This window comes from Microcebus murinus, chromosome 24 (assembly GCF_040939455.1).
Source record: "Microcebus murinus isolate Inina chromosome 24, M.murinus_Inina_mat1.0, whole genome shotgun sequence".
Lineage (NCBI taxonomy): Eukaryota > Metazoa > Chordata > Mammalia > Primates > Cheirogaleidae > Microcebus > Microcebus murinus.
Window position 1 is genome coordinate 16,772,205 of NC_134127.1, and position 20,746 is coordinate 16,792,950.

General features: G+C 39.5%; 1 protein-coding gene across 9 annotated transcripts in view; it reads right to left on the minus strand.

Moving 5' to 3' along the window:
- Nucleotides 1–20,746, minus strand: part of PSD3 (pleckstrin and Sec7 domain containing 3) — a 460,884-nt gene that overhangs the window by 135,762 nt on the left and 304,376 nt on the right. Inside the window, exon 1 of one of the 9 annotated variants that reach the window (XM_075997245.1) lies at nt 1,446–3,834. The exons of the other annotated variants lie outside the window; for them this stretch is intronic. Within the exon in view, the coding sequence (XP_075853360.1) occupies nt 1,446–1,604 (159 nt within the window). The 5' untranslated portion in view covers nt 1,605–3,834. Of the gene's footprint in view, nt 1–1,445; nt 3,835–20,746 lie in introns of those variants that run through there. 9 annotated transcript variants of the gene reach the window in all.

The following is a 20,746-nucleotide window of genomic DNA, read 5'->3' on the forward strand; positions in this document are numbered from 1 at the left end:
GAAGCCACTTTTATAGTCATGTTGAGAATCACATACATGCCAACATACATTTTATTTAACAATGTAAGAAACCATTTGAGTCTATCTCAGCAAGAGATTGTAGTCATCACACCACAGGAGGTCTCATCACAGTTTCAGTAGAAACCAACACATTCCCATCCAGGTCACACTGAAGGACTTTGAAGACACATGTTTCTCCCTAAAGCTAAAGGCTTCTAAAAAAAATATGAGGAGGAAAAAGCTACCTCTGAAGATTTACTGGAGCCAGACAATTTGCTCATGATTGATGGGGTTAGATGCCACTATGTCATAATCTAAGGGGGTGGATAAGGAAGTCAACATATTTCTTAAAGTCACACTAAGGTATTTCGCCACCTGTCCCCTGCCATATTTTGAGGGGAACCTGTTATTACCAAAGTCTTTCAATAATGTAGTGTCACAGAAGGGAATCCGGAGGGCGCAGGAGAGGAGGGCAGTAGGGAGAGGTGGGAGGGTGGAAACCTGATGTCACTGTCACTGGGTCCGGATATAACCCTGGGAAGACTGAAATGACACGAGGACCCACCTCCTAAGCTTTCCCTGCACATAATCAAGCCCATAAATCTCTGTTATAATCATCTGCATCTCCAGCCCTTGAGTTCTGTGATCCTATGATTCTATTATTCCATTTTTAAACCTGTGGAGTGGGAGTGTTTCTGAGTACCCTGCTCACACAGATGGTGGTGGGCAGGATCTCAAGAATATGTTGCATGTAGTAAATGCCCACTTCACTACGTAATCACTCCCTTCCCATTTCACACGAACAAAGATTATATTCTCTTCAAGACAGCCACAGAAACACCAGTGGTTTCATGGCAGCATAGCATCAGCACATATATGTGGAAGGAACATGAAAGAAGAAATTTCTCCTAATTACACATACCTGGGGCAAACGACTCTACACACGACAAGAATATAGTATAACAGGACCAGGTCACTACTGTGCATTAGCTCTACATATGGGGGGACAGAGGGAGACCAGGGGAGGGAAAGCAAAAGGAACTCACTGAAAGATAAAATCATACACAATCTCTCTATATTCTTGATGTTCTAAAAATACACTGCACTGAAAAATCATTTGTCAAGGCAACCTTTCTGAGACTAAAAACAAGATCAACGTGCCAACCACCAGTTTCCCCCAATCATCTCATTTTCAGCATCACTCCGATCCTTCTCATCCGCAAACTGGCTCTTTACAAAACTGACCCACGCCACAGCAATCTTTGCATCTGGACTTCGGGTACCATCCTTTTCACCTGCTCGCACCTGATCAGGTTAGAGCCATTTTACGCTCCTGGTTACTTTTGCAGACTGTCACTGCACATCAGACACTGGCAAAGCCTGTATCCAATTCTGTTATCCTACCATACAATTGTCAAGAAGGTTTTAGCAAGGTATTTCTTTACCTTAGTCTCCTTAGCAGAAAACTCTGAGGAGTTGGAAATTTTCATAGACTTTGACCTGTGGGACTGCCGCCGGATAGAATCCTCCCGGGAGTATTTCACGGAACCTGAGGTCCTCACCCGTACCTTGCTGGCACTCTGAACACTATTCACGCCAATCATTTTGAAGGTCAACTAGGGAAGGGGTTTTGGAGAAATCAAAAGGCACTTTCCAACCGTTACAAGGCTCTAATGCTGGAGGAACTCTGCCGGGTTGTGCCTGAGCAGCTCCTGAGCGCCGGGATCCGCGTTAGCTTAAGAAGCACCGGGCTGCTTCCCCCAGCATCTTCAACTACCCTGTTTGCAGCGGGTCTGATTGTTCCAGGCACAGCTCACGTCACTGGCTGCAAAGAGGAAAAAAAAAAAGCAATCCACCCCTGCTACTCGTCTCTCTTTTCCACACACACACACACACACACACACACACACACACACACACACACCCCACCATATTCACACACTGGAACAAATGGCAATTGGCCAGGCAAGCAATTCATTAACATTCCAAATAGCAACACTATTTCTCTTGTGATATTGTGCGGTAAGCTCATTAATGTCAACAACAAAATAGAGATACCGCAAATAAAAGTCTCAAGTAATCTGCAAGGCACCATGTGGGGTGGGAACGGAGCTAAATTTCCAAAAGGAGAGGAAAAAAAAAAAACCCGCGGATGAGCATTAAATGGCTCAATCAATTACAGGCTAGTGAAAAGGATGGTAGACACAAAGGCATCGCAGTGATCAATAATTTTCCTTTCTTTTCAGTTGCAGGCCACATGCTGTTTAACAGCAATTCAAATTGCATTGCCATTCCAAAGAATTAAATGTTTCTCGTGACCTTAGACTACTATAGCCATATATTTAAACAGGAATTATGTCAGCTTGTATGGCAAATCCAGAATAAAGATGTTATTCTATTTCTCTATTATAGTGAAACAATAATCGTGGAGTTAGCACATGTAAACTTTAAATACGGCTCAGAGTGAGACCAATGAAGCCACCTCAGATCAATAAGGAGCAAGCCGCTTTTCCAAAAGCTATAAATGTTCTGTTAGTGGGCACAAGAGCACGCGACCTTCTAAGAGTTACAAATTGGAGATTATTAGAAAACAAGACAATTTTAGTTCCTGACACATGAAGTTAGTTTTGAGCGTAATACTTAAGACTGCAGTGCCTCATTTAGCTGGCATCCCAGGGCCAGGAGGGGTCAGCCACATTGGCATGCTTTTTTCCTCAGATAAAGGAGATTTTAGTGTTAATAAGGAAATTGAAAAATAGTTTATAAAAGCCAATCTGGTTGAGGCTATCTGCCAAGCTCAAGAAAAAAAAAGAGTAATCTGGGGGCAAAAAGTGCTACCGCGATTTGTCCCACTTCTCAAATCTAAACTTTTCCTTTATGACTCAGGATTGCAAATTTTGCAAAGTACTGTTATTCTTGAGTATTATTTCATTTTTTAAGGTTATTTTTTATTTAAGGTAATTGTTTTCCTCCACTATGAATAGGCCTCGGAAAAGGTAACGTTTGAGCTTTGGATTTTGTTTCACTCTTGTTGACAGTGGCTTTCTCTTCCACCTACTTTAGACTTCTTTACTTTCCAGTCCCTACTTTTAAAGCACTTTTTTTTTTTTAAATGACAAAGACATGAATTCTGGTAAAGTTTTGTCTGAAATAATAATAGATAAGTTTTGGAAGATAGTGGGGCTCCCTTGTCCTTTGAGGTACACTTTCTTCTCTTCCCCCATAGTTGAAGCTACCGAATAACTGTCTTCAAGAATTATAATAAAAAATTCTGTTGTGACTTTATATTTTATAAAGCATGTTCCAAGGACATAAAAAGTGGTGTGTATCCAGCCAGGCATGGTGGTTCATGCCTATAATCCTGGCATACTGGGAGGCTTAGGTGGGAGGATTTCTTGAACTCAGGAGTTCAAGATCAACCTGACCAAAAGCAAGACCTTGTCTCTACAAAAAAATAGAATAATTAGCTGGGTATGGGGGTGCACGCGCCTATAATCCCAGCTACTCAAGAGGCTGAGGCAGGAGGATCACTTGAGTCCAGGAGTTTGAGGGTTTGAGGTAGCAGTGAGCTATGGTGATGCCAGTGCACTCTACCCAGGGGGACAGAGTGAGACTGTTTAAAAAAAAAAAAAAAAAAAAAAGGTGGCGTGGTGTGTTGTAGCAGTAAAATAAAGTTCATCGTTCTAACTTAAGCATATGTTGATTCTATAGGAATAGATCGCCATTTAATAAAAGCCTGAGGTAGAACCCATAAAGGAACCGACAGCAGAGCCAAGATAAAAATTTTAAAAGTACTGTGTAAAAACCACGAGAGCCTGCCTCAGTGTGGTGATAAATATGGAACACATAAAAAGAAATACATCCTTTGGATATTTACCAATCACCATAATGAGGAGTTAGAAATGTCTCCGGAACTTAATTTACCTTTTTTCACCAACATGAGATTTTTTTTTAAAGAATAAAAACCACATGCTAGCATGCATGGAAACTGATATACAAAGTCATTCCTGAGAGGTTTAGCAGAAATACACTATTTTTACCCAAAGACTGCCCACTTGCATTATTCCTGTACTGTCATTATTAACCACCCCTTTCATCTGTTTAACACCTAATACTTTACAGAAGGAACATGTTATCTCATTTGATTCTCAGCTTGACGATTTTGTGGGGTAGGCTGGGGTGATATTACAATCCCCACTTCACAGACGAGGAAGGTCAGTTCGGGATGCTACGACAGAGACAGCATTCAACATTTCTCACACTAAGCTGTACAACAAACCACACTGTCTCCCTCACGCCACGGCTGTTTGCTTTGCCCTTTCCTTTTTAAACCTGTAATGAGCCTTTTTGCAAGTCTGGGAGAGAAAAGTCTTCCTGCGCTCCTGCTTTATCTTGTCTGTTCCAGAATACAAATTGCTATCTGGATGGAATGAAGGGAAACACTGTGATGCCTCTGGCAGGCTAAGGAGTAGCAGCAGATGATGCCCACCATGTATTTGAGTGTGTCCTCAAGAGGTACTGGAAGAAGCAGGCAGGACCCCAAGCACTCAGGAACCCTGGGTGCTCTGGGGCCTTCTACTGACCTAAACTTAATCCTTACCACTGCCCATTCCTACTCTTTCCTTCAATCATGCCTATCTCTTCATTCCAGGTTAATGCACTGGAGTTTAGTTTCCATTCAACCCATGCATGGAACATGAGCTTGCCTCCTTTCTGAAGGTCTCCTGAGTGACCCCCCATTTGCTGGCCTCCCGTCTGGAATTGTGCTGTTCCCACCCTGATCCCCCACATAGCTGGCCTCTCACCACCTAGCACTCAGCTGAAATGTTACCTTTCCAAAGGGACCTTCTCTGGCCATCCTTCCTTGAACAGCCTCACCCTGCACCCCACTTGTTCCCCATCATAATCTCTTCTTCCCTTGTCTTCAGGGCATTCGGCATTGTCTGAAATCATCTGCAACAAAGAGCCCATAGAAGTGCCTGGTAGAAAGCATGAGCTCAATGAGTACTTGCTGAATAAACCAACTACTTAAATATACAGTAAGTTTCCCTTTGTTATTAGCCTTCATGTCAGTAAACTTTCTTTTTAAGAAAATTTAGATTTTTTTCTGAAAAATGAATATAGTAAATATATAATATTTCCCCCCCTAACTATACAAAAAGTATGCAGTGAAATTTAAGTTTCCTTCCCATACCAGTTGCCTAGTCCCTCTCCCCAAACACAAGAATTATTGCCAGTTTCCTACACATCCTTCCTGAAGCAATTCACCTATACGCACTGTGTGTGTGTAACCCTTTTGTTCTTATGGACTATAAATGGGAAATATGATGTATATTCTTTTTGTTTCTTGTTTTTTACCTTGTATCATCAAGAGTACTCTACATCATCACATATATAGCATCCTCACCCTTACCAATGACAGCATAGTATTCCAATATATGGATGTAGTGTATTTCATCAGGGTCTTATTAGTGGACATTTCGTTTATAGTATTTTGCAACAATAAATAATGACACAGTGAATATGCCTGCAATATATCAAATCTTAACATTTAAACAATATGGTTTTCCAATTGTTTTCCGAGCAAGCCTTATTTTCTTCCTCCTACATTTATTTTGTATCGCCCACAGTCATGGTGTCAGGTACATATGGGGTTCACAACTAGATTCAACATGAAATAATAGCTTCAAAGACATATTATATGGAGCTGTCCTGCCCCATCCGGCTCTGGGGCCTTGACCGTTTATAGACATTAGCCAGCCTGTGCACAGCCAGCCTGCTTGCTAGAAAATAAAAGCAGGCTTCCTGGAGAGCAGCAGCTGTTTAAAGGTACAAAATAACTTTCCATAAAAGCTTCAGCAGAAAATGAAGGTGACTTCTATATCGAATCAAAATTGTAGGAGAAATTTAACGAAGCAAACTAATTAAGTGGAAGGCTGGGAATTGGTCCTTCACCTTTGGATGCTTCCTGACTAAGGATGCTATTTGGTACATAAGCCATAAAAGGCTTTTAAAAAGTGACCTAGTTAATGGTCATTGGAGAAACTCTCTTAGCCTCTCAACAGAGTATCAGAGAAATGAACTCAATTACAGACGTCTTTCTTGTGTACCTACTAGGTATCAGGTGCTGGGGATATACAACACTGATATCATCAGGCCCCTAACTTTGAGCAGGTCATAGTCGGTCAGAGGGGGGGAGTGGAAAGAGCAGGAAATTGTTGCCATAATTATAATAGTGAATACATTTGAAGTATCAATGGACTAAAAGGTTGTAGATCCCACATGAGATACACAGGAGAACATCAAATGATATCTAGGCAGATGCTTCTCTCTGTTCTAAGAAAATGTCATAGAACCATTAGCAGAAAAAGCTGAAGATTGAGTTATGAACTCAGGGGAGAAGTGAAAGCAGAAATGAATTACAAACATCAATTGTCCAGAGATACAATCAACGCAATACCTAGCGGGATTGTGAAGGGAATGCAGCCTCAGTTGATTTGCAGAACAGAATGGCAATTGTAACATTCACTTAGCTGAAAAGGCTCTCATGGTTTTCCCCAGGTTCCTCAGATTACATTTGCTCATAGGGACACAGAGTAAAGGGACAGAATGCGGATCCGGGAGTGACAAGGCAGGTGCTCACTGAGGTTTTCTGGCCATGTTTGTCATGTGGCCCAATATATTTGAGAGGCTGGTGCTGCTGTCATGAGGTGCTAATGAGTAATTCTTCCCTCAGCCATTCATTTGGAATTAATCTTATTATTAGAGCTGGAAGGGACTTCAGAAATCATCACTTCAATGTCTTTATTCTATAGATGAAGACTCCTGACACAGAAACATGAAGTGACTTGTCCACGATGTCATAACTATGAAGTGACAGAACTGAGACTTAGGCTCAGGTTTCCTAATTTCCAATATTGAAGTTTTCCCCCCCTCCTGTGCTATTTCTTTCTTGGAAGCTAAATATTCCAGGAACACAAATCTCTTAGGACTGCATTAAGGCTTGAAATGGAAAACACAATGTGGGGAAACAGACTCTAGATGTGAAATGGAGGCCAGTCCATCACATACGAATACAAAAAGGAGACTTAAAAAAAATATATAAACTCTACCAACAGCTTAGGAACTAGTCTTGGAGTCCAAAAAATTGTGACAGCTTCCTGTCCTTCCATCCTCTGGGTGCTATTCCTTTCCATATAACATGATTGCAAAAATGAGTTCATCTTCTAGAGAACAATGTCAACTACAGTCATTGAGAATACACACAGACACAAATTTTAATATGGAAAAACCGATTAGATAAAAACTTACTTCCTGCTTTACTTTTTCTGTCTTCTTCCAGGCTTTCCCAGCTGAGAGGACCCATTTTGAACTCCAGCGGATGGTGGCAGCCTACTTCTTCTAACACTCTGTACCCCAGGACTAGATCTTGGTCCCCAAATGGCCCAACGACAACATGAGGCCTGCATCAGGCCCCCCGCCTGACATCTGAGTCTGCGATGGAACCCTATTGCCATGTGTTACTAATCTACCACTTTGATGGCCACAACCCCACTTTCCTAAATAGGACTCAGACAATTTCTCCCAGAATAAACACTCCGCCCACAGTGCGTGGCTACCTTTTAGTTACTCTCTGGTCCCTGATCCTTCAACCCCAGCCTACTGAGCAAGTTTCACAGGCCCTTCCCTTTGTCCACTGATGCTTTGTAAAGGCCCAACAATGCTTGCCTTTACCCAGCTCAGCTGGACACAAAAGTGAAAAGTTTTGCCAAGCAGTGGGGCTATGGATTTTCTTAGTTCATAAGGTATCACTAGAATATAACCTAAAGCAACTTCAATGAACAATCACCATCTATAGGAATTGGCCGTTGGAAGCCAAAAATCCTATGACTTGTTCAACCTATGAGGACGTATCACCTCACTGTGGTGGCCCTCAATCTTGCCTGTAGCATCACAGACTTTTGGTTCCATCTGTTCCTCAAACATACAAAGCAACAGGATGGGGAAAAAAAATCTTTAAATAGAACCTTCTTACATTTAAAATTAAGTAACAGTCTTAAGGGGGAAAACACCCTGTATGCATGAAATAGTTCCAGAGTTGAAAAATCATTTCCCCCCTCATGAATGAAACCAGGCATGTACGATGTTTGAGACCAGAGTCTTATATTTTATTTGCTATTAATATTTATAAGTGCAGGAAAATGCAGAAGGAAGACTACATCTGTGTGTTCATATATATATAACTCTGTATAACTGACATCGTCACAGCTCAGACCTTTTTAAGCTATCACATGGAAAAGAAACAGGAAACCTTGTCATGAAGCTACCAGGCCTGGTAGAGTGGTAGAAACCTTTCCTATATATCTGAGGCACCATAAATTCTTCTTTCTGTGCTACAAGAAGGTACTCTTCATTCTAGCCCCAAATAATATGAAATGCAATTACAGAAATGTTATTTCAGAGCCCCCAAAACTATTCATCTAAGTGAGTGAATTAATAATTGTATATAGGATAAGGGCTGAGAAATTATTCTGTTCCCAAAGCTAATCAATAAACCCATCCATAATTATCTGTTTATAACATCTAGTGTCAATTCAGCAAATATCCCCTAAGTGTCTAACACATGCCATGCACAGTATCTAGGAGGGAATAAAATGATCAAAGATACCTGTCCTTCTGCTTCACACCAAATTAAGTAAGAAACAATGCCAATCAAAGGACATGGCCCCACTTAGATGTTTTTCAAAAGATTATTTGAATAGAGAACAAGCCGCTTTTTTGCTGCCTCATTTTCATTTACCAAAATGTCCTTTAAAACAACCAACATTTCAGTTTTCATTTCTTTGATTAGCTTGCTTGGCAATTTGGTCACTTACTTATTTAGTTTCCATCAGTCCTCAACAGTTTCAAGCCATATTTAATTCCACCAAAAAATGATTACTTTTGGTAGTATGTAAGAATAATGGTAAGCTCTATAGTGCAAAAGACAAAACATCTGTTTAATCCTGTTTAACATTTTGATTTCCCTTATTCATTATGCCAGGCACCAGGAATCGAGTATTAGGCAAAACCACAGAGATCCCTGCTCCCACTGAGCTTACGGTGACATAGACATTAATCAAACAGTCAATAATTAATAATCAAATAACCCCACAAACAAATGTAAAACAGTAACTGTGCCAATACTATGGAGGAAAAGCACTACGGATTCTGAACGGACCTGGGTCTTAAGGTTTTCCTGAGGCAATTAGGAAATGATGCTTGACATGGGCTCCGAGGGATGGAACAGGAAAAGAGAGGGATTTGTGCAGTTTGTGCAAAGGCCCTGTGGCTGATAGGTGGAAGGTGGGCAGAAGTGACTGGAATGAAGACCAGTGAGACCAAAAGGGGATGGGAGATGTGGGATATAAGTTTTATTAAGGATGCTGAGAAGCCAACAAAGGGACTTACAAAGGCAGTAACAGAATCTGATTGGAATTTTGAGAGATTATTAATTCTTTTTTCCTCCCAATAACTGATGTTGATTGTGGTCCACATTAATAGTCTTTCCTCAATGTACTCTAATGTTTCTGCTTATACACAGAGCAAAATCAAAGGCTAAAATGGTCTGCATTAATGTAGAGCAAATGTGATTGCTATGCTTTGGTCATAAAAAATGTGCCTCAGTCTAGCTAGTTAGCAGCAACACCTAAAATGGGAAGCAGTAAAGTAACAGCAGTAACAGTAATTATATTAGTCTCAAAGGAGCTACAAAAATTGTTACTTTGGGGACATTTTCTATATCCAAACTTATCCTTGTGTTTCATTCTCAAAAGGACAGCAAACCAAACTGTCTCTACGATGTAGATATTATTTTAGCTCCTCAATCAGTAAGGTCTCTCCAGAATTCCACTAAAAGAAAGAATGGAATACAGAAAGTTAAGGAACAATTAACATTTTAATTTTAATACCAAAGCTGTGGTCTGGGGCTTCAGAAGTTCACTTCCAGGGGTAGAAAGTCCAGGTGGGAGTTTGGACTGGCACCAGCTCACCCTCAAGTGAATTCCTAAAGCGTTTAGAAAAATCTTAGGGCAGATTTAGGAGTCTAGTCCACTTTGAAATAGGTAAAAGCCAGGCTATATTTAACACAGGGTAACAGATGCTCAACTGCTCAAACAAAGCTGGGCATTACAAAGTTTGGAGGCTATAGAGCTATTTCATACACATTTCTCCCAGCCTTCTGGTTATACTACTGCTAAGTCCTCAACAACATCTATAAGGTTTCTATGGAACCAGACCAGCTGAACATGTACAACCTTAAATACAACCGCCAAACAAGCCTGATAGATTTACTATTTAATACTCTCTGTCTCATCCACATTTCAGTGTGGCCAAGACCATAACTGTGTCTTCTACAAAGTTAACAGCACATAAAGTAGTGGCAAAGTGCAATGGTTATGAGCCAAACAGACCTGCGTTCACATCTTGGCTTCATCATTTACTGGTCACTGACTTCAGGTAAGTTACTCAAATTCTCGAAATTTCACTAAAAAACAGGGAGAAACATGCTGCACTGGACATTTGTTGATTTTATGCTACTCAGTAAGACAACTTTCTACTTTAGGGGAACCCTCCACTGTGTGCCAGAGGGGTAGGGGGTAGATACTCCTTGTCCCCGTAACCAAAGGGATAAGCCATGTGACCTGAGCTTGGACTTCCCAAAGAAGTGACATAACGACTCAGACACTGGCAGGGCACCTCTGTTGCAGTCATGGTAGCCACTGCAGTGTCCTCATCCCATACCTTTCCCATGGAAACAATGTGGCATTGTCCTCTGTCAGCCCTCTTTGGTTCAAGTCTATTTTCCTAATACGATTCTCAAATTAGCCTCCCCCTGCATTTTGTGAACTGCCCAATGACCTTCCAATAGATTGCTTTTACCCTGAAGTTATCAAAGGTCGGTTTCCAGTTTTTTGTAGCCAAGAATCCTGGCTATCACAAATGACTCAGGAGGTGGTAGAGAGCAAACGGAGGTGAAGCGCTCAGCACAGCATCTGATTTGTGAGTGGCATGTCTGTGGTTGTGAATAGTGACACTGGACCCTGAATGCTCTCAAAGACTTGTGAATTGGGGATCTGAAAATACTCCTGTCCATGTGTCATGACTCAAGAAAGTAACTACAGTACCTCAAGCCAGAGCTTTGTTTCAGTAACAAAGATGGCTCTGGTACCTACTTAAGCCTGAGCTACCAAGTAGGAAATAATCAATAAAACTTTCCTGTTCCCTGCGCCTTAAATGCCTGCTCACCACTCCCACCCTACCCCGACCTGTCAGCCAATTGTCCTCATCTGCTGCCACCCACAGTGTGCTCTAAGCCTCCGGCGAAAACATTCTACAGAACGCAAGTAAGTAGAAAGTGAGGCTCCTTCTCTAGATGAAAGCTGCTTTCATTTCTTAAGTACATCAATTAAAATTATTCTGAACAATAAAATGGTCTTGATGTGGCAGTGCTCATTCAACGGATCCTTATAGCTAGTCAATGGTGTGGTAGAAAAATATAGCATCTAAATAAAAACTAACTCTTAGATGTTAAAAAAATATTGAATATACCACTTTTACATAAGAAGGAACCAATAAATGGAAAGGAAAAAACAGAGACTCTGAGACAAATAGCAATGGGACCCGAGTTAGGCTGTGCAATTCTCAAATTCTCTAGGGATAAAACTACCCCTAAGAAAACTAAAGACCTCTAGCAGAAAGAAAAAGCTCCCTTACAAAGAAGAGCAGCAACAAAGGGCTGACGAGAGCTAATATTACAGTGATATTGAGATCACAACTTGGGCTAGCTAGGTGAAGGCTTACAATCTAAATTAAATCTTAATATCTCTTAGAGGAAGCTGCTGACACAAGAGTCATTGATACCTGACGGCCCCAAATGAGCCTTGCAGAAAGGAAAACACAAGCGTGAGGTTAAAAGATAACAGCATCTTTCATGCCTCCTGTCATGTTATAAACGGAACTGGGTAGTATGTCAAATACTTTAGAAACAAACTATTAGACTTCTTCCTGTACTTTTAAAAGACTCCTGAGGGATTTCATAAAACTATGGATAACTTTTATCTCTTCCCACTTAAGGGGCATTTTTATTATGTAAATAATAGACATACAGAAAACAATACATATGTTTATGCAAGATATTAAAAATAAGAAACATCCTCTAACATTCTAACATTCCCCTCCCCCCAAAACATAACCATCACCATTAAAACTACTTAGGGTCCAATCTCAACTGTTCTGCACTTCCTCAACATACACATTCTGGAAAACAATTTGGCATTATATTGTAAATTTTAATTTGTCTTCCTTATTACCTAGAAGTTCTTCTTCCAGGATCATACCCTAGAAAAACTCTTACACCTATATATGCTGCAGGAGACGAGTTAAAAGTGTCATTGTTTATAACAAGCAAGAGTGGAAAAAATAACTTGAATGGTTAAATAAATAATGGTAACTTCATACAACCAGAATGGTACACTTTCTCATTTGTAAAGTAAGCTTATAACAACAGGAGGGAGAGGGTAATGAATTCTTCTGGGTAGACATAGAGCTGAGCTGCCCAGATGCCCCTTCAGGAGTGATGGACACATGTATACACCTGCTGGCCCTCTCTGAGAAGTGCCCTAAGATGGCCCAAGTTCACTGTCCCTTGGGCAAGATGACCTGCATCTGAGTATTAGAGTCAATGCCCACCTACCTCGTTCATCCCACCTTGGGACAGCTCTGAAGGGCCACCTCAATTGCAGGGCTCCGTGAGGGGCACCAAGGCCCCTTTGTTGAGACTGCATCACAGTCTAGTCCTCCTCTACCCAACCCTGCTTCCTCTTTCCTCTTCCCTCCCCTACTCCCAAATGACTCAGTCTGTTTTCCACGGAATTTCATAAATGCCAGAAACTTCACTTATATTATTTCATTTAATCCTTATGACAAAACTTATTAGATAGATATGATTAGTCCCATTTTACAGATGGGCGTCAGAGAAAGCAGCTAACTTGCCTAACGCCATTCAGCTAAAATAGGAACTTGGATTCAATGTTGAATCTACCTGGATCCTAAAGACTATGCTCTTTCTATTACTGTGTGGCCTACCTGACTAAGCAGCATTTCATTCAGCTTGTGTTAATATACATTCCCAGAAACAAATAAAAGTGCTTTTCTTTTAAAACATTCTTTAATTCAGATATTACCAATTGCACATTTCCCAGAATTATCAAGATTTTCCTGTAACAATAACAGAGTACTCACAATCATTCATCAAGATACGATGAACTTATGAGATTGTGAATACGAGTAAGAAATATTTAATTTTTATTGGGTTAGTTCTAAAAAAAAAAAAAATATGGCTCTACTACTATTGCTCATTGTGATAGGGAGAGGCAGTGAGCCTCCAATCAGACCATGATTAGACCTGGCGGGAAATGCAGGACAGTATTATCCAAGAAAAGTCTATAAAAGCCACATGTCTAATTTAAAATGTTTAGTAACCTCATTAGAATATGTAAAAAGAAAAAAAAGTGAATTAACTTAATAATGTATTTTCTTTGCCCTATATACCCAAAACGTTATCATTTCAACATGTAATCAATATAGAAAACTAGTGAGATATTTTATACTCTTTTTTCTGTACTAAGTCATTGAAATTTGGTGGGTATTTTACACTCAGAATATGTCAATTTGGGCTAGCTGGTATTAACTGCTCAGCAGGCACACAGACCAGTGGCTACAGTCTTGGGTAGAACAGTTAAAGGGAAAAGAGCAGAGAACATAGGGCTAAGAGTGAGATCAGGAATTTCTAGTACTTCTTCCATCCACTCTCTTCTTCGGCCAGTGAAAGTACTTGACATAAAACATTTCCCCTCAAATGTGGAGCCCGTCTCCTTGATAATCTATTTAAACTGGAGCAGCTATGCAGAGTACTAGAGAGAAGTATTTCTTTTATTTACATCACTGAGGTTTGAAGTCCATGATTGACTAAAACATGTATTTCTTTGCTATCAGAAGTAGATTTGGGAACATTTTGTATTCTAGAATATTAGAGTGTTAATTAAGAAACAACCACCAAAAACAAACCCCCTTAAATGGAGTTCTAGCAAAGGAACAAAGTACCTTCTACTCCTTCTCTATCTTAAAATTCCCACAAGCCCTGCCTGTGATTAGGCAAATGACCTCTGGGCAAGGGTGTCTCAGATTTTTAGATGTCCCGGATTTCTCATCTATGAAATGTGAATGTTGGACGAGATAACCTCCATAGTTTCTTCCAGCATCAGCATTTTGTGACTACATGGCAGAGTCTGATCAGCAAATTGTTTTCTGAAAAGCAACCAAAAATCCATTTCATTGTTGTTATCACTTTTCCCCTGAGAAAAAGTTTGCACAGCATGTGCCTACTGTGGTAAATTGAATAATGGTCCTCTCCTCAATCCACATCCTAATTCCCAGACTAGAAGATTTTTATGTTATTCTGTGAATATGTTATCTTACATGGCAACAAGGACTTCGTAGACATGATTAAGTTAAGGATCTTGAGGAGGGGCATGATGGAAGAATGGGGTTCTTGTAAGAGAGAGAGGCTGGAGGGTCACAGTCAGAGGAGATATAATGACAGAAGTGGAGGTTAGTGAGAGATTTGACCATGGTGCACTGCTGGCTTTGAAGATGGATAAAGGGGCCATGAGCCAAGGAATATAGATGGCTTCTAGAAGCTGGAAAAGGCAAACAGATTCTTCTCTCAAGCCTGGAGCAGGAATACAGCCCTGCTAACCCATTTTGGACTTCTGATCTTTAGACCTATAAGCTAATATATTTGTGGTGTTTTCAGACAGTTTGAGGTAATTTGATAAAGCAGCAAAGAAAACTGACAAACCTATGTATCATTCTAGCATCATCCAAGGTGGAGTCTATGGGGCTTCTTTAGCAGAGGCAGCATACTGATTTTAAACTCATCTCCCTATTTCATTAGGATTGATGTGTTTTATGTCTGTTCTTATGTAAGAGAATGAAAACATGATTTTAATTTAAAAATTGCATTAACTTTTTCTAGAAAATATGCAGAAGTATTGACATTTGAAATTATCATTCATGAAGACTATTAAGTCCATATTATCATCAATGCATCTGAGAGCATCTAAAGAGCCAAAGAAGAAACTTCAGCTCAACCAAGCTCATTAGTAAATGAATGAAAAGATTACTTGGTATGGCAAAGGAACACCTTTTTGCCAGCCCAAATCCCTTCTCCCTCATGGACAGGGTTGTTTCTGGGAACATCCAGAGTCTGTTTCTCAGTGCCCCTTGCATCTAGATTCCTGCTGGAGGGATGTGTGCCACTTCCAGGCCAAGCTTTTAAGAACCAGTGTTCTTCCTCCACTCTGTCTTTCTTTTACAAGCCAGATACAGAAACATTAACAATTCCCCAGAGATGATGAAGCCACAACATGGAAAGAGGCTATGTTTTTGCATAAAAGAAAGCAACCTGTTCACCAGGAACATCTGCTTCTATGACTACCATAAACAAGAAATGAACCTCTACTGTGTTAGAGCCACTATACAATTTGAGATCATTTGCCACAGCAATTTAGCCTACCCAAACTGATAAACCTGGTTCCAACCAGGAAAAAAGCCCCAACATTTCTTTCTTGGGTTACTTCCATGATGATAACAATTCATGGTGTTTGGTGGAAACTAGATTTCCATTCAATGAGTTGACTTATCTTCTTACTTGGCCAAATACTCTAAATGAAAGAGGGTGTCCTCAGAAAATATTTGCTGGAATGTCTGTAATTCTTGGTAAAGATTTCAAGTAGCATAAAGACTATGGTGTAAGATAAAACAAAAGAAATTAAAATTATATGAAAGGTGAATTATACATTTCCGGATAGGCATACTGGGATAGAATAAGAAATATGTGGAGTTTTAATTATTTCTAGTATTTAAACCAAACTTTATTAGGGTTCTTCCCAGTCATGCACATTGTACAAATCATAATGAGGCCCTCTAAAAAGTAAAAAGCAAGCTTCAGATTCTGCTCTTATTTCTTCCTTTCTTTACTAAACCCACTGGCAAATGGTTAACTTTTTAAAATTATTCCCAAGCATAAAAATTTCCCCACTGGCAGTTAATCAACAATAAAATTTTTGAGAAAAATTTCATCATGTGAAGTTTCCTGATTTGCAAGGGCATTTGAGAGAATCTTAATCAAACCCTGTATCATTTTCCTTGGCACAAAATTAGAGAAACGGGATCTGAAATGAGCAACCATCTTTTGGGGCTCTTGTGTTAACATTAAAGATATTATACATGTAAGAAACCAAACTCAGAATAATGCAGTAACTTTCCCTGTTTCCCTTTGAAAAGAGACTTCTTAATCACTTAATTAGATACAATGTAAAAGGTACGTAAAGTCCAAGAATTACATAAGTTGCTAGAAATATGAGTATTTTATAGATTCTCATGAATGAGTCATCATATATATTTTTATTAATAGGAAAAATGATGCACTTTCTAGAGTATGACTGTTTTCTTCTGGACCAAGTTCTTAAAGATGTCAAACACCACTTAAGCAGTGTGAACCAGGGGTCCTCAAACTTTGTAAACAGGGGGCCAGTTCACTGTCCCTCAGACCGTTGGAGAGTGCGGCGCGCATTTCACATATTTGCACTGTGGGCCCAGGATGAGTCGGCTGCTAAGCAGGACAGGCAGCGGTGGCAAAAACACCCGGCGGGCCAGATAAATGTCCTCGGCGGGCGGCATATGGCCATCGGGTCATAGTTTGAGGACCCCTGGCACTGTGAATGTTGGTTAGAGGCTATATATCCCATGCTTATCACCTGAAACTTTTCTGTCACACTTCTAATAACCTGAAAATTGTACTTCTAAGCAGCTGTTTAGTGGTTCATAATTTCATTTATAATTTATCTTAATTTTATCATCAGTTAATCTGTTTATAAACTGCCTAAACTCTGGGGAAGACTTAAAGAAATTTCATTTTGTAAACAACAATGTTTAAAGGCCCCTTTCCCCATCAAAACACAAACAAAAACAGGTTAGATACATAAAACAGGTTAGATACAGAAAAGTCAGTTTCATTTTTTATTTAAGAGGAAAACAAAAAGTTAAATCAGGTGTCTTCAAACTATGGCCCGTGGGCCACATGCCACCTGCCTAGGACATTTATCCGGCCCACTAGGTGTTTTTGCTGCCGCTGCCTGTCCTGCTTAGCAGACAACTTGTCCCAGGCCCACAGTGTGGACTCTCCAATGATCTGAGCGACAGTGAACTGGCTCCCTGTTTAAAAAGTTTGAGGACCCCTGAATTAAATAATCTGCCCAAGACCTCCAAACAAAGGCAAAACCAAAGCCAAGCCTCTAGACCTCTAGACTCTAAGACCAACCAGATTTCACAACATCACACTAAAGACCAAGACAAAGAATATTGCACCTTCATTTTCCTTAAGCTTTTCCTTTCTTTTGGGCTTTTCTTTCTTTCCTTCTGCCCAGGTCTAAGCAAACAGTAGGATAGAAAGGAAGCTGGATTGAGTGTCAGAACATCTGAGTGAAGAGGAAGTAGTGCCACCCTCGTGCTGCATGGCCTCCAAAGGGTCACTCTGTCCCTCTAGGCTTCCGTTTACTCATCTGTACCCAAGCTATGATCTCAAAGGTCTTTGGAAATTTAAAATTCCACAATTTCATGAAACATTTTATTTCATATACTGTAATACACATTTATCTTATACACTGTAACTAAAATTTTTTTTGATCACAGGAAATGATACTTATCTTGTTAGTATGAATAATTTCAATAACAAGTTTCATTCAGCTTATGACAAATTTTAAGCTCAAATATAGTCACCTATTTTATTAATAAGCTCCTTTGTGAAGCCTGCACAGTTTAAAACATATTATGTATTAAGAAACCTCTTATAGACAGAACAGAATCATACTGATTATCAATAGCATACAGTTGCTCATTTATATTAGTCCAGTGAAACCAAATGTATATGTACTAATCTCATTATATAAATGAGGTGCTCCACTGTGAAAAGAAACAAAAAAGTGGCTTCTGGTTTAGTGTGGTGGCTCGCACCTATAATCCCAGCACTCTCTGAGTCTGAGGCAGGACAATCACTTGAGGTCAGGAGTTTGAGACCAGCCTGACCAAGAATGAGACCCCCATCTCTAGAAAACATAGAAAACTTAGCTGGGTGTGGTGGCGTGTGCCTGTAGTCCCAGCTACTCAGGAGGCTAAGGCAGGACGATTGCTGAGCCCAGGAGTTTGAGGTTGCCGTGAGATATGATGACACCACTGCACTCTAGTGTGGAGACAGAGTGAGATTATGTCCAAAAGGGGGGGGGGTCTTCTTGACAGCACATAACAAGTAAGTTCCAAGTTGTTTAAAAGGATATACATATATATGTATCTGTCAAGGTGAATTGACTTCAAATGTGCTGAATTTATTTAATAAGGTTTGGAGTTGGATTGTGAGTGGATATTTGCTTTAATATTTACCCACTGTGAGAGCTTTAAAATTGCATAACCATCAGGTTTCCCAGGGGTATAAAAACCTATTTACAAAGTAGAGACTTAACAATATTTCACTTTAGCCTTTTTCAATCTAACGCACACACACACACAACCATGAAAATGCCATTGGTGTGAAATACTATGTTCATAGGACCATTATGGCTCTTGGGATTTTTGCCTATAAATTATGTGAAATTGTGTGAAAGAACTGAAAACAAAAACAAAGCAAAAACAAATCCTCTTTAAGATTCCATTAGTTTCAGCATTTTGCTCTTCAAGGCAGGATGTACTCCAGGAACCCTGGGACTGACTTCACACACTTTTTGACAGAGCTGCTAGGTATTTCCATCCGTAGAGGAAGCCTGCAATGATCGATTGGTAACCAATGGTTGTTTCTAGGTGTTTAAGATAATCTTGAAATAGATGGAATTCTTTCTAACTATCTCTCAGATCCACATTCTGCCTGACAGCTTCAAAACATGATCAGATTGGGTAAAATCAATCATATTGCAGCAACATAATCAATCATATTGTTAAGAAAGATGGATTGGCGATGTGTTATTTACGATTTGGGGAACCTCCAAGGCTACTTATTTATGCCCACTAAGCTTCAGCTTTCAGTTCTGTAAAATAGGGAAATTTTTGGTATATGGATACATGTTTATGTAGTAACCCCCCTTATTGGTTGTTCTGAGAGGTACAAGATGAAAATCATGTCAAATATTAGTTTATTTGTAAAGTATCTACACCTTATATGGTATTCCTTTCACCCCTTTTAGTATTTTTTACTTGATATATCATAGTTGTACATATTTTGGGGGTACGTGTGATATTTGGATACATGTAGACAACAATGCGTAATGATCAAGTCCGGGTAAATAGGACATCCATCCTCTCACACATTTACTTTGTGTCTGGATTGTTATAATTATCTTCTTCTGTATTTTGAAATATATAATAACTTATTAACTCTAGGTATTCTTTATAAGAGGCACATTATTGTTTTGTGTACTTGTGCCACAGCCAATTTCAGGTTCTCCTAAAACGTCTTTCTCTATCTCTTTTCTGATGCAATCTTGATTTTTGTGTTTTTGTGTACTTGTGCCACAGCCAATTTCAGGTTCTCCTAAAACATCTTTCTCTATCTCTTTTCTGATGCAGTCTTGATTTTTGTGTTTTTGTCGAGCAAGAACTGTGAGCAATCCTAACAGGAAGAACTACTCTTCTTTGCCAGTGTTGAGAGCTGGATGAAGAATCCTTTAACTCTTTGGTGTTAGGATTATGCCAAAAAAAAGGCAATACTGCCAGCAGTGCCTGTTAGAAACATTTTTATTTCAAGATTATCTTAAACACCTAGAAAGAACTGTTGGTTACCAAACGACAGTGGTCTTTTCTCCCTGATGAATTCATAGTCTACAAGAATCAGGACAGAGGTTTCAAGTACATTTTGTGGCTGTTCAAGAGAATGAAACTTAGGACCAAGATACAAATGAGCCTGCAGCTACCAGATCTACTGGGCTAGCAAGGCCCTGCTGAGGGTTAAAGTGAGTTACCATCCCCTTCAAGGTACTTAAAAGTGCTGATTAAGTAAACACTTTTATGAGATTGAACTCATGAAAATAACCTGAACTTGAGAATAACTTAAAACTAACTTTCCTTCAGTTCTTCATTATCAACAGACAAGTTAGACTCTGAAGGGATCAAGCATTTACTTCTCAAGGAAAAGTTTAAAACAAACTTCTAAGAACACAAACAACTAGAAATGTACCATTTTGCTAGTGTAAATAACCACCCACAGAAAATAGATCCCATATAGAGAATTCTTCTGGAAATGGAATTCTTTGTTAAATAAATAACATGAAATTGACAGAAGACTGGGTGATTATGGTACAACAGATGCTATTTCTAGGAAGACAGTTGCTAACCCTTATTTTTAAAAAATAAAAGGTAAAACAACATGAATATGTTTCTAATGATAATATATAACACTAAGCCTGAAAGTTATTAAGCAAAGCTGGAATGGGAAAACTATGTGAATATAAATGAATGCGGTTGAATCTCAATGCTATCATTTTCAAAATTCGGCCTGAAGAATATTGACTATGAGTTTCATATTACGCAAGGAGCTTTTAACCCTGAAAATACTGCAACATCACTGATGTGGTCCTAAAATTATGGCACTGATTTCCAAAAG